Below are 13664 nucleotides of genomic sequence, written 5' to 3' on the forward strand. Positions count from 1 at the left end.
GACAAAGGAATCAATCCGATAAGCATGGATGAAGCATGGCTGAGAAGAACGACAAATAAGAAAACGGCTGGAAGCTAGAATACATTAGTGGAGCAGCTTGTCGCTGGCGTGGTGGATAGTGTTGGCAACCCGATCGATCCAATATTGGGTTAATGTCCAATTTCCCGTGTTAATGCTGTCGCGGATGGCAGGGAAAATCGAGGCGTCGTAGCCAGACCACAGCTCCGGACCAAATATGACGTGTCGGAATTGTGTGCGGTTGGGGATCTGTACAAGACATTAGCTAGGGCTAAGGGATAGTTCAAGAAGAACATTAACTTACACCTCCGCCTTCTTCAAGGTCAAGAAGGTTTGTATCAAAGGCAGCCATTCGAGCATTATGGTTAACCCGCTGGACCGCCATGATGTTGCTTTCATACCCACCCATTCCCCATACAGTATCGTGCCAGATCTTGTTCCAGGACTGGAATGTAACTGCATTGGCTTTCATCTCCGCCGCAGCCTTGAACATGGGTTCCATGTCCACCTCGGCCTGTTTTGATTTGGCAAATTTGTCCAAGTCTTTGACCCATCCGCCAATGGAGTCACCGTACACTTCCAGGTCAAATGGCAGCATGGGGTTCTCCGAAAGGTCAAGGAGGAGAAGGCCCCAGAATTGAGCCAGGATTTTGTGGTATTGGAAATCGGGGTCGGCAAATTTGACCATCCAGTCGTATGTTTCGTAGCAGCTGTGGTATGGATAGGGCTCGCCCTCAAATCCGAAGTCAATGCTCGAGGTACCAGCGATATCCTGGAATGCAACATAATCGCTTCCAGCGCCAAGCGGGGTGATCTTTGAGCCCTTTTTATCCCAAAGATCTTTCAATGTCGCGTTCGCATAGGGGTCTGATATACGACCTAGAACCTGCAGCACGGTGCGCTCGAAAACGGGCGACGCAGACACACGGAAATCGGGCCCAGCAACGCCCACGTCGACATTCAGGTAGGCAAACGCATTTGCGCGAAGATCGTCAACCTCCTTTTCGACATATTCTGTTGACCCGATCAAATTGTACTCCTCTGCGTCCCAACTGACAAACTCAATAGTGCGAAGCGGCCGCCATCCATAGGTGAGCAACTCGCCAAAGGCTCGTACAATCTCTAGGAAAGTAGCAGTGCCACTTCCAGGGTCAACACTCCCCATACACCACGAATCTCGGTGGTTGCCAACAATAATCTTCTTATCACGCTCGTCCATTCCGGTGATCCTGCCGTGGATGTTGTAGATAGGTTGCCGCTCTACTTCATCTTGCAGGTTCATCAGATGAACGATTGGGGAGTCCTGGTTACCAGTCCACCACTCTTGCACATCAGGAACCCCGCCCACCCACGCCTTTGGCACTTTGGAGCCGTGGCCTATAAGCCCCTGCAACAGTATCTGTGCATCCCGCCAAGCTAGTGGGAGACTGGGAATCTTGGGTAGGCCGGTGCTCTCCTCCGGAGATAGACGATGATTTTCTCCGGGCGTGGATGCCCATCCAGGGCTGAGAACATCGCCAACTACCTGCGACATCATACTGACACCGCCCCTTTGCACGCCATCGCTTGGCATGTACCGCCCTTCGGGGAAGGTCGGGCCTTTGACAAATCCGTCCTGAGAAGGATCAGAGTAGATGATACAGCCGGCAGCCCCGGCCAATTCAGCGGCCTTGATTTTCAGTGAGCGGTCGGCTTCGGTCCCATAGTAACGGACCAAGGCAATCGAGCCATCTAGTGAAATTCCTTTGTCTGCGAGCAACTTGAAATCTTCCCGGGATCCGAAGTTAGCATACACCAGATGCCCAGTAACGTTGCCAGATTTCGAATGCCCATGAAAGACTAGGTCCTTTGCGTTATCCTCCTCGAGTTTCGCCTCCCAAGCTAGACCGGGTGGATCGATGATTGCGACTCTCCTCCCATCTTTGCGTGGATAGTTGAGGTAGACCTGGAATTCCTCCCGCGAGACTTCATCAAACCCTGCGTTCTGGAACTCTTGTTCAATCAAATTTGACAGTGCGAAGCTGCCTTCCGTGCCAGCTACGTGGGTGTAGTTGGTGACTCGTCGCAAGTTTTCGGCGATATTTGTTTCGTTGATGTGACCTTGGATGAAGTTCTCGACGGAGGCGGCGCTATAGGACTGGCCCATGGCCATGCGACTGTTGATGTTGAAGACATCTGCGATGAAGAACACATACACCAGGGTGACCACCAGTAAAAGAGCGAACACTCGGAGAAGCATGATGCACCCATGATCTTTTAAGCGTGCCCTCGTGTCACTGAGGTTTATCGTGAAGCGGAAGCTGGGCATACTGGGCATACTGGGCATATATCGTTGGAAGGGTCGTTGGATAGCGGACAGGGTACGACTCAGACTCGACAGCTGCTTGGAAAAACGATGTCGTAGAGGGGCGTGTCTGCCGGCCAAGGGAGCCGACGCCGAATCATCCACGTCCATTTGATCCAGTTCCTGTCGTAGTTGCTCCACGGACTCACGGTCTGAACGTGAGGTCAACGATTCCAGGTCATCGAGGCTGGTGCGCGCCGATTCGACGGTTGGCGGATGGTAGCCGCGGGTGGAGGCATGATCGCGACCGAGTAGCCCTTGTCGTTCAACATCTGTTCCTTCGCCGAGGTCGGATCGAGAGGAGGAGGGTTGGCCGGTGGCTTCGGCATAGGAAGGGATGGGGACAGCCTGATAGTCAAACTTCTCGTCGCCCATTGTGAGAGATACGGGGCTCCGGAGAGCTGTAACAAGGGTGTAACGCGGGTGCGGAGATCCGGAGGATCATGATCTGTTGGAAAAAGGAAAATGAGCGACGTCCGACATCATATGCCGATAATAGAGTATGTCCAGAATTCGATGGAGTATAGGAGAGAGAGACAGGAGATAGGCAGACACCCCCCGGAGTGTGAGTGACCCACGCTTGGCAACTTCGGTACTGCATTACACATCATGGCATTACCCTACCTAGGTACCTAGGTAGATATTTCCAAGGTATTTCCAAGATTGGGTATGAGCATTCTGTTATGTTATGCCAATATTACCTATATATGTAGGTAGATACCAGAACACATGCCACTTGTCATTGGAGGTAGATCTGGGAGTCTGACTAGAATTAGTGTTGTTTTATATATATCTCGGGCCTCGGAAATGCAATATCATGCAGATGTTCTCCATCTACTACATAGTCCACATCAAAGATACAGATGGATATTAGAATAAGATAGACAGAAAAGGAAGACCGAAATTCCGAGATATTAGAACATTTGAACACATTATGCTGAATACTAGTAAGCAAGTCTCGTAACCTTGGAAATACATATGTATCCAATTCCGAAGTGATGCCACTCGTCAAAGTTAGGTACTTTCCAAGGTGATCCACTAAGCAAGAAGAAATAAGGCTAAAGATATAATCAAGACATTAAAAAAGATCCCAAAAAGGAAAACCTCGAAGAGACCCGAGTGGAGACCTGAGATCGATAAGATGGCAGACTCAGTTCTACACCGTAGCTTGGATGTTGAGGTTTTTTTTTTATTAAAAGCCACGTAGCAGAGGCAAAGAGGTATGTCAAGAGTACTTAGTATCTACTATGTGCTATCTACTATTTATTTGTTATTTGTTATTTGTTATTGTTTAAAGTGTTGAAGTTGGAAGTTGTTAATGAGGGTTTATACACTTTATCAGTCTACGGGTATAGCTTCACATACAATATCCCCCTCTGTACTCCGTACAACATACAACATAGACAAACTCCATGTACTTCTAGTTATAATATCTCCTAGGCAATTATCCGGCCCAAAGGAACAATAACAAAAAGTAAGAGAAAGGGCAGATCTCCCCACTTGGATAAAAAAGGAAAAAAAAGGGAAAAAAAAAAGAATAAGTGACAGATCGTACACGGTAGAACCGAGTACACGGACTCCTTTTCATTTCTTATATCAATTGCCCTCTCTTCCTCATTTTCTTGATCCTATAATTCTTATAATCTTGATCTTCTCAACCTTCTTCATATCCCTAATCCCTCATCTTCCTTCTTCACCTTGTGTTTTCCCTAGATTTGCCCCTCCATACCCCCACCATGGCTGCTCGTCCCCAAAACATCGGTATCAAGGCCATTGAGGTCTATTTCCCTACTCAGGTAAGTGTTCCATGTGTATTCCATGCGTATTCTATCACCTGGGATCTATACTGACATCTCAATTGCAGTGTGTCGACCAGGTCGAGCTTGAAAAGTACGATGGCGTCGCTGCTGGAAAATACACCATCGGTCTCGGACAGACCAAGATGAGCTTCTGTGATGATCGCGAGGGTATGTATACCGGCAGATTCCAAAAGGAGATGAAGACCAATCAGCTAATATTGCTCGGCAGACATCTACTCCATGACCCTCACTGTCCTCTCCTCCCTCATGAACAAATACAACATCGACCCCAATTCCGTTGGAAGACTCGAGGTCGGCACCGAGACCCTTTTGGACAAGTCCAAGTCCGTGAAGTCTGTTCTCATGCAGCTTTTTGCTCCTCACGGAAACACCAACATTGAGGGTGTCGACAATGTCAACGCCTGCTACGGTGGTACCAACGCTGTTTTCAACAGCATCAACTGGCTCGAGTCCTCCGCCTGGGATGGTCGTGATGCCGTTGTGGTCTGCGGTGATATTGCTCTGTACGCCGCTGGTGCTGCCCGCCCTACTGGTGGTGCTGGCTGCGTTGCCATGGTTATTGGTCCCGATGCCCCTATCGTCTTCGAGCCCGGTCTCCGTGCCTCCTACCTCACCCACGCCTACGATTTCTACAAGCCCGACCTCACCAGCGAGTACCCCGTTGTGGATGGTCACTACTCCCTTCGTTGCTACACCGAGGCTGTCGATGCCTGCTACAAGGCCTTCGATGCCCGTGAGAAGACCCTGAAGCCCCAGACCAACGGTGCCAACGGTGCTACCGACGAGTCCCTGTCCCCTCTGGACCGTTTTGACTACATTCTGTTCCACGCCCCTACCTGCAAGCTTGTCCAGAAGTCCTACGCTCGTATGCTCTACAACGACTACTTGGCCAACCCCTCGCACCCCGCTTTCGCCGAGGTTGCCCCCGAGCTCCGCGACCTGGACTACGAGAAGTCACTTACCGACAAGGTGGTCGAGAAGACCTTCATGGGTCTGACCAAGAAGCGTTTCGCCGAGCGTGTCAACCCCGGTCTCCAGGTTGCCACCCAGTGCGGTAACATGTACACTGCCACCGTTTACGGCGGCTTGGCCAGTCTGCTCAGCAACGTCACTTTCGATCCTAAGGAGCCCAAGCGTATTGCTCTGTTCAGCTACGGTTCCGGTCTTGCCAGCTCCATGTTCAGCGCCAAGATTGTCGGCGATGTGTCCGGCATGGTTGAGAAGCTTGACCTCCAGAACCGCCTCAATGCCCGCACTGTCCTTGAGCCTGCTCAGTACGACGCCATGTGCAAGCTCCGTGAGCACGCCCACCTGAAGAAGGAATTCAAGCCCACTGGTAACCCCGAGACCATTAAGTCCGGTGTCTACTACCTGACTGAGGTGGATGAGATGTTCCGCCGCAAGTACGAGATCAAGGCTTAAAGTTTGATGTTCTGCGATTGCCTTTACCGTTCAATTTGTTTAGACGGTTCAGAGAGATTTCCCCCGAGCGTTTTGTGCATAGACCATAGGAAAGATCTGAGATCTTTCTTTTTTCCTTTCGTTTCTTTTTTTACTCTTTCGGTTGGGTGTCTAATCATTTCGACCCACATGAAATGAATGTCATGAAATAATTTAAAAAGACAATTAATGAGATAAATTTCCAAATAACTCCTAAAAAGTCGATATTAACTGCATATGTCCATACAAAATGTACACTAACAATGAAACCAAGGGGTCAATGCGCGGTTATGTGTTGATCACCCCGATTTGACCTCAACCTCTCCTCTAACTATAATGTAGGTAGATGTCTCCTGCATGAACTCCCCCCATCAACTGCATTAATTGTTGCTAATTATGGGACATTTCTCAGTTTCAAGATCAAGCTATCCAATCACTGGATATGACGCCCGTGCTCGGCGCGTACTTCAAACTCATCCCATACATGTAGCCGCCGACTTCCATATCACACTCGGCCACTGGCGCATCTAGAGCAGGTACCCTCACCTTCAAAGAGACTTTTTACCCCGTCCAGACCCTGGAATCACACATTCCATGATCCCGATGGCTATTTTTATCCATCTGCTTTCTTGGAACCCTTAACCGCTGACCCCCGCGAGTCCTGAAGCAGGGAGAATCACCAACAAGTCCGTTAATTACCTGGAAATGTGACCTAATTGTTGCCGTTTTTAGAACATCTTGAGAATCTTGCAGCAGGCTAACCATTTTAGGGAATTTGAAGATTGATATTGAGGAAGATGCAAAATATAGTAACATCTTAACGCGCGACAGTCCGATGAAACCGCACTATGCCGAACTGGACCCCCTAGGAGGGGCAGTTTCAAGGGCCTTGTTGCTCAACATGCCTGTCTTCAGGCACAATATCGGCAGTTTCGTGTTTCAGCGAGTGGATGTGCCTCTGATCGGAGACTAGGATCCCAAAAAAAGATTCTCAAGCTCCGTAGGCGTTACAATGGGGCTCTTCTCCATGTTTCATCTTTTCTAGATCGGCTAGGGTTCGTCAGTCAATCTTTTTATATGCATCATGCTTGGCTGTTTGAGACTCTGTCGATGTCCATTTAATATCCAAACATCCTCCCTCTGGACCATGCCTTTCTGAACGACTTGGTCAACCAGACATCAGTTCCTTCATTCGATTGTCACTCCTGTGATAGATTGTTATTGGTGACACACCTATTCAACAACCTCGCTATCATGCCTGCTGTCGATTCCGCTCGCTTTCGGCCAACGACGCCGCCGCGTCTTTCTCTTGAGGAATACATCGACTCTGGACATAGTCGTCATGCCTCCAACTCTTCGGTTTATTCAAGCGAGTCATCTCCCTGGTCGACTATGACTGGAAATACCAGTCCTACCACGTCGCCAACCAGACATTATCATGGCCCGAAGCTACTGCCTAAGATCAGACCTCAAGACGTCGTGATTGAGCCAGTGTCTGCTGGCGGGCCTCTTCGCCACCGTCGGGTTCTGTCCAATACACGGAACCCGCCTCCTGGATTTATCTCTTACCCACCGGTGCGTCCATCTGCCGGCCGTCGCACCCGCGAAGTCGCGGACCGCTTGGCATTGGCCTCTCCCATCTCACCGGCGCCAATGACTACACAGGGCAGCTTCCCTACCCTGTCATCGCCCGTGACCATCACCCCTTCATATAAGCGTAAGGCAGGCGGGGGCCACTCACGCTCGGTGTCGGCATCTGTAATCGATGCCGCCACTTTAACTGGAATTGGGTATCCTACATACCGGGGACTGCCTCAAATGCAGGCTCAGACGACCCCGACCACCCCAGTCACCCCAGTCACTCCAAACATCATGCCCTGCCCATCATACTCTCAACGCCTGGGGGGCCAACATTCTCCTGCAAACACACAAACTCCATTGACAGTACCGACACCTCAATACAACTACCGCCAGGCATCAGCTGCCCAGCATTCACCAGTCTTACTCAGTCCCCACGAAGACCTAGCCCCAAGGTCCACAACTCTACTGTCGTACCTGACTCTACCAATCCAGCCAATCAACCTAGTCCGCAACGTGAGCGTAATTCCGACTCGTGGCCTACACGATTACTTCTGGTGGGACATCCGCAACCTGCGCAGCTGGAGCTCCTTCTCACTAGCGACATTCGACTCCCTGGACAGCCGACTAATCCAGCTCCTGAAGACCGAAATCCCAGCAGAGCTCACACCGCACGTGCCCGTACCCTCACCAAGCCTAGCCCCGGAATCCGAGCACGACCTAGTGACTCTAATCCGCGACCTCTATGCACCACGCATCAACGCTGCCCTGGCCGTTTCCCAAGGCAAAGACCACCTCCAGCTCTACGCCGCCCCAGACGTCCGCAACACAGGCCACAAAAATCACGGCCACCCGCACTTCCTAGCAAATTATCTCTCAGACACCGAGCAAACAAGCGCTGGTCTCCCGCGTGGCCGACTAGTTGGCATCGTGAAAAGCTTCGACCGCTGGAACACCGGCATGCGCAATGAAGCCCCCCCACAGACGCGTGGAATACCTCAACGGACTCGCCCACCTCCAGCGATGCATGCGCGAGCATTCCTGCCGCTACGGCTTTATAATAACAGAGATCGAGCTCGTCTGCGTGAGAGCAGGCTGCGACCCCGGCGACGACGTCCCCTACTTCGGGTATCTGGAGATCGCGGCATCGATCCCGCTCAAGGCAGCAGCTGTGAGGGGCACGCGAACACACACGCGTGAAGCACCGCTCGCAACGCCCATCAGTGCGCGATCTTTCTCGTCGTCATCGAGCTCGTCGTTCAATTCGCACCATGACTCGTCGGACCAGGAGCCGGTTGAGGATGCGTTGCCGGCTATGACGGCGGGACTGGGGTTGTATTTCTTGTTGATGCTTTCGAAGTCGGTGCCGCTTCCGCACCAGCCTTCTGCTCACCTCAACGTTGGCGGACCTGGTGCGATGACTCGTCAGAGAATTCTGGCTGAGGCGAAGGATAAGTGGATTCCTGAGCCGCAGATTGGGGAGAGGAGGGATGCGAAGAGGGTGAGGGGCTGGGTTTGGCCTTTGGATCCTTGGCATCGGAGGGAAGGGGGTGCATCCAGGGCGAAGGCCGGGACGAAGACAAAGAAGTGGCATAAATAAGTGCTTTGTATAGGCGCAGGTTTGGAGGCAGGTTTGGGTTTTTTATGGGCTTCGGAGTTTTGAGTATATTTTTGCTTCTCTTTTTTTTTCTTGGTGGATTTCGGTGCTTTGCTATTCCCCTCTGCAAATATTCTCTTTCATAGTAATTTAATTTCTTTTCTTCTTTCCTTTTTTTGTGTTGTCTACATGAAAGTAGAAAAGATTGTATGGGCGTGGTCCTCAGGTGATTTCACTAGACTAACTCCTACAGCTCCAATGTACATTTCCTTAAAGATAAATCAAAATACATCCAGAATACAACTTGAATATTAGTCTCATTTGAGTCAGGTATAGGATTACTTCAAAGACCCAGGGTCACGCGATCTCTCGTTTGGTGACTGGGGATAGGTATAATAAGGCTCTGGGGCTTGTATCTGTACACCTAACACAACATTAATATTGGACCAGTTTAAATATTAAATCCAAAATAATTGAGGACTTCCCTAAGGTCCTCAGAGATCGGCTCCAATGCCTCATCAGATCCGTGATGGTAATTGTGGAGCATGAAGCTGTTCCCATATGCTGCCATACCCAAGGACCTTGGGGACAGAGTACCTCGATAGTCAACTTGTGAGGACATGAGGACATTGCAGATATACAGTTACACTAGTAGAGTATAAAAGAAAGATATTGCCCCTACAATCGTACGTTCTTGCAAATTTACTATTCCTTCTAGCCCTAAAGTACTAATACCACGTCTCTACCACCATTACGCTAACCCTACCTCGCCATTCTGAAATGTCCTCACCTCAAGAATTACCCGACGACCATGAAATCCGCGACGTAATAATTATCGGCGCGGGACCATGCGGCCTCGCCGTCGCCGCACGCCTAAGCGAAGAAACACCATCAGCAGTCTTCACAGACGAAGAGCACCAGCGCTACCACTGGATCAAGAAGCACAGCGGACGGATGAGTCTAGTCCAAGCACGACATAGCAAGATCAACGGTGTGCGAGCCGCAAAATGGGACAGTGAACGCGGATGTCCTTGTCAAGATGACCGGCAACGGCGCACCTCGACTGACTCTGCATCTTCTGTGCCGTCGCTATCGTCCGCGTCATCAACATCGTCGACATCATCTATCTCAACACTTGTCCTCGACGGCTCTGGCGATAAATGGATGCAGCGGTGGGACAATGCGTTCCGCACGCTGGAGATTAAACAGCTCCGCAGCCCGATGTTCTTCCATGTTGATCCTGGGGATCGGGATGGTATGCTGGCTTATACGCAGGAGAGTGGGCGGGATGCAGATCTCTGGGAGATTTCCGGGTGTGTTGGGAAGGAGATGAGCAAACATAAGAAGAAGAAGAGGAGACAGGGTGGGAAAACTCAGTAAGTGGTGTCCCGTGCGAATGTGGTTGAAACAGAGCTCTGACCATTGCATTTGAGTAAACAGGACAATCGGAGGTGAGATTGACGAACGAGATCGGAAAGATTACTTCTCGCCTTCCACAGAGCTCTTTTCGGATTATTGCTCGTCGATTATCCAGCGGTATGGGCTGGATGAGCCTGGCCAGATCTTGCAGCGCGAGGCCACGGATATCTCATATAATTACCTCTCCGATAGCTCGGATTCGAAGATGTTCACTATCACTACAACCACGGGAGAGAAGTTTTACAGCCGGTCTGTTGTGCTGGCCATCGGTCCTGGCGGAGCAGGTGTATCGAAGATTTATCCGTGGAAACCTTCGACAGAACAAGAGGGTGCTGCAGCATGTTGCCACAGCACGGAGATCAAATCATTCCCTAGTCCCAATGTACAGAAGAAAATCCAGCGGCGGAAGGAGACCAATGTTGTCGTTGTCGGAGGTGGGCTGTCGTCAGCACAGATTGTCGACATGGCAGTTCGCAAGGGCGTGACGAAAGTGTGGTTCTTGATGCGCTCTGGCCTAAAGGGTATGTATAAGTCCCCGACAAGCAGTTCTCGGACAATGTCTCATTCAAATAACAGTCAAACACTTCGATATTAGTCTGCCCTGGATGGGCAAGTACAAGAACTGGGAGAAAGCAGCCTTCTGGTCCGCCGACACCGACGAAGGTATATATTGAAAAAGCCCTAATCCCGTCTACAGGCCAACGCTAATATCTCCCAGAGCGCCTGGAGATGCTCCAAACCGCCCGCAACGGTGGCAGCATTACACCACGCTACACAAAGATCGTAAAGCAGCACGCAGCTCAAAACCGCGCCTCAATCCACCCTTGCACAGAGATAAAGACTCACGACTATAACCCAGCCACCCAGACCTGGACCCTAACAACCGACCCACCAATCCCCGACCTCCCTGCAATAGACTACATCTATTTCGCAACCGGAGTGCGGGCGGACGTGCGCGAGATGCCGCTGCTCCGTACAATGAACGACCAATACCCGATCGAGGTAAAGGCAGGCCTCCCGTGTCTAACGAACGATCTGTCGTGGCGGGATGACGTACCGTTATTCATGACGGGCCGCATGGCATCTCTCCGGCTTGGGCCCGGGGCACCAAATCTTGAGGGCGCGAGGGTGGGCGCGGAACGTGTTGCGTGGGGTATGGAGGAGGTTCTGCATAAGGGGCGGGAGGTTGGTGGGCAGTGTGAGGGCTTTTGTGGGCTTGGGAATCGGTATGCTTCACTGCTTGGGGAGTGTGATGAATGAAATTTTGTCTCACATCACTGTGCTGGTGGATGTTATCATAACGTACAATATACTTGTTCTTCTGAACTGCAGATCATGATTTTGTTTGGGTCCTGTGACGAGGTGATCGGAGATGGTGGGACTTCGTGCTGGACACATTGCCCGTTTGGGTAGTTGTATCTTGCATTCCTCCCTTCATTCCGTGCATTCATGTTGTACGTAGTGACCAGTTATCCTAGAACTATCCGAGGATCGTCCGGGGAAGGCTGAAGGTTTACTGGGTCGGAAGAATGTGGATGATCCCTTGTTCTCCAGGACTATATAATCTTATAATATAAACTAGCTGGTATAGCTATATGAGGTTGAATACTTGACTCTATACAGTTCGACTTGACCTTTTCCAGGAAGCCCGGTCTTTTAAGGAGCACACAACATGGCTACCAAGGCAGATGCAATGGAGAAGGACCCCCCCGGTGGAGGCATTCAAGCTCCTACCGAACAACACAAACCCGAATTGGATCAAAGACAGGGGGCTCCGTAAATTAAATATGGGTATTGTATTCATGTTCTCCACTGCTTCTTCGGCTGGGTATATTGGAAGTCTTGTGAATAGCTTGCTTGTACTGCCTGAGTGTAATGTCCCCATCCTGATATGGTGACATCCATGCTGATCATGACATAGTCGACACCATCATTGGCGGACTAGATCCCAATATAGTTGGGTTGATCATTGCTGCCACTTCTCTGGGGGCGTTAGTCTCCTTCGCGCCGGCCTCTTATATTGCCGATAAGTTCGGACGCAAGACGTGCGTTGGCATTGGATCTAGCATTGCGATCGTGGGAGCTATCATCCAAGCCGCGGTCAAGAACCACTGGGCCTTTTTTGGTACCAGAATCTTGTCGGGTATAGGGATGGGCATCGCCCAGACTGCAGCTCCTCTCCTGGCAACTGAAAACGCACACCCACGGCAGCGACAGACGGCCACGGCCCTGTACAATGCATGCTGGAATTTGGGCGCCATTGGCTCGGCAGCGGTCACGTATGCAACAATAGGCATATCAAACAGTTGGTCGTGGAGGGTACCTTGTCTGCTGCAGATATCGTATCCGTTGTTCCAGATTCTAGGTTTGATCGCGTTCGTACCCGAGAGCCCCAGATGGCTGGTATCAAAAGGAAGGAAAGAAGAAGCCCTGGCTATTCTCGGGAAGTACCACGCGAATGGTGACATGGATGACGAGCTAGTCCAGTATGAGTACCGTTGGATTTGCAGCACGATCACAGCCGAGATCACCAATACCAGGAAGTGGAGCACCTTCTTCTCGTCAAGGGGCGATATGCACCGACTGGCCATTTGTGTATTGGTTGGGCTTATGCAAGAATGGGCTGGAAATGGTATGCTCTTCACAACGCCCTGGTGAAACACCTGTCACTAACAGTATCGCAGGACTCCTATCCTACTACCTCGCGCCGATTCTCGATTCAGTGGGAATCACTAAGGCAGCCGACCAAGCAGCTGTTAATGTCAGCCTCAATATCTGGAACTTACTCCTTGCGGCAGCCGGTGCACTTGCATCGGAGCGATACGGCCGCCGCGTTCTATGGCTTCTTTCCACAGTAGGCATGATCGTTTTCCTGTCCATGTCCACACTGGCCTCTGGTCTGTTTGCCGAAAGACAACTTCCCGCTGCTGGAATAGCGGTAGTTCCACTCCTATTTCTCTTTTTTGGCGCATACGACATGGCTTATGCGCCTTTGTTCATCTCGTACCCAGCTGAGGTCCTACCCTTCCAACTGCGTGCGAAGGGCATTGCTGTCACCCTTTCGGTTGATGCCGTAGCGTGTTTCTTCAACCAATATGTCAACCCAGTGGCGTTTACGGCGATTGCATGGAAGTATTACTGTGTCTTCCTTGGTTGTCTAGTACTGTTTTTGGGTCTTATATATCTCCTCTTTCCCGAGACAAAGGGGCGGTCTTTGGAAGAGGTGGCTATGATTTTCGACAAGGAAAACGAATCGGAGAGTGCTAGTAATAAGGAGACAGAGACAAGATAGACAAGATGGAACAAGATGGACAGACGCCTATAGTGGCCATTGTTGGACACGGCCAATCAGAGCCCGGCTGATGTTGCTGATGTTACGTTCCCCGCAATTGCAACTTGCAACTTGCAACCTTTCGTGTCTTGAACATTTTGTTGATATATATCTCTA

At 50.6% G+C, this 13664-nt stretch overlaps 5 protein-coding genes across 5 annotated transcripts; 4 read left to right on the top strand and 1 right to left on the bottom strand.

Moving 5' to 3' along the window:
* Positions 1–84: 84 nt before the first annotated feature.
* Positions 85–2737, bottom strand: N7519_002580 (M28 family metallopeptidase; the record flags this gene model as incomplete). Its single annotated transcript, XM_057289358.1, has 2 exons — positions 85–267; positions 323–2737. The coding sequence occupies 2 exons, from the start codon at positions 2735–2737 to the stop codon at positions 85–87; spliced, it is 2598 nt and encodes an 865-aa protein (XP_057150560.1).
* Positions 2738–4098: 1361 nt separating this feature from the next.
* Positions 4099–5604, top strand: erg13 (hydroxymethylglutaryl-CoA synthase; the record flags this gene model as incomplete). The annotated part of the gene is made up of 3 exons (XM_057289359.1): positions 4099–4158; positions 4227–4329; positions 4391–5604. 3 exons carry the CDS (start codon positions 4099–4101, stop codon positions 5602–5604), a joined length of 1377 nt encoding a protein of 458 aa, XP_057150561.1.
* Positions 5605–6876: 1272 nt separating this feature from the next.
* N7519_002582 (uncharacterized protein) lies at positions 6877–8800 on the top strand (the record flags this gene model as incomplete). The annotated part of the gene is made up of 2 exons (XM_057289360.1): positions 6877–8188; positions 8268–8800. The coding sequence occupies 2 exons, from the start codon at positions 6877–6879 to the stop codon at positions 8798–8800; spliced, it is 1845 nt and encodes a 614-aa protein (XP_057150562.1).
* A 777-nt stretch (positions 8801–9577) lies between these two features.
* N7519_002583 (FAD binding domain protein) lies at positions 9578–11476 on the top strand (the record flags this gene model as incomplete). Its single annotated transcript, XM_057289361.1, has 4 exons — positions 9578–10173; positions 10238–10737; positions 10793–10879; positions 10935–11476. The coding sequence occupies 4 exons, from the start codon at positions 9578–9580 to the stop codon at positions 11474–11476; spliced, it is 1725 nt and encodes a 574-aa protein (XP_057150563.1).
* A 527-nt stretch (positions 11477–12003) lies between these two features.
* N7519_002584 (uncharacterized protein) lies at positions 12004–13508 on the top strand (the record flags this gene model as incomplete). The annotated part of the gene is made up of 3 exons (XM_057289362.1): positions 12004–12088; positions 12138–12848; positions 12901–13508. The coding sequence occupies 3 exons, from the start codon at positions 12004–12006 to the stop codon at positions 13506–13508; spliced, it is 1404 nt and encodes a 467-aa protein (XP_057150564.1).
* Between the last annotated feature and the right edge of the window lie 156 nt (positions 13509–13664).

The sequence above is a fragment of the Penicillium mononematosum genome (genome assembly GCF_028829835.1).
Source record: "Penicillium mononematosum strain IBT 11891 chromosome Unknown utg000002l:1.0-8112719.0:1.0-8118358.0, whole genome shotgun sequence".
NCBI lineage: Eukaryota > Fungi > Ascomycota > Eurotiomycetes > Eurotiales > Aspergillaceae > Penicillium > Penicillium mononematosum.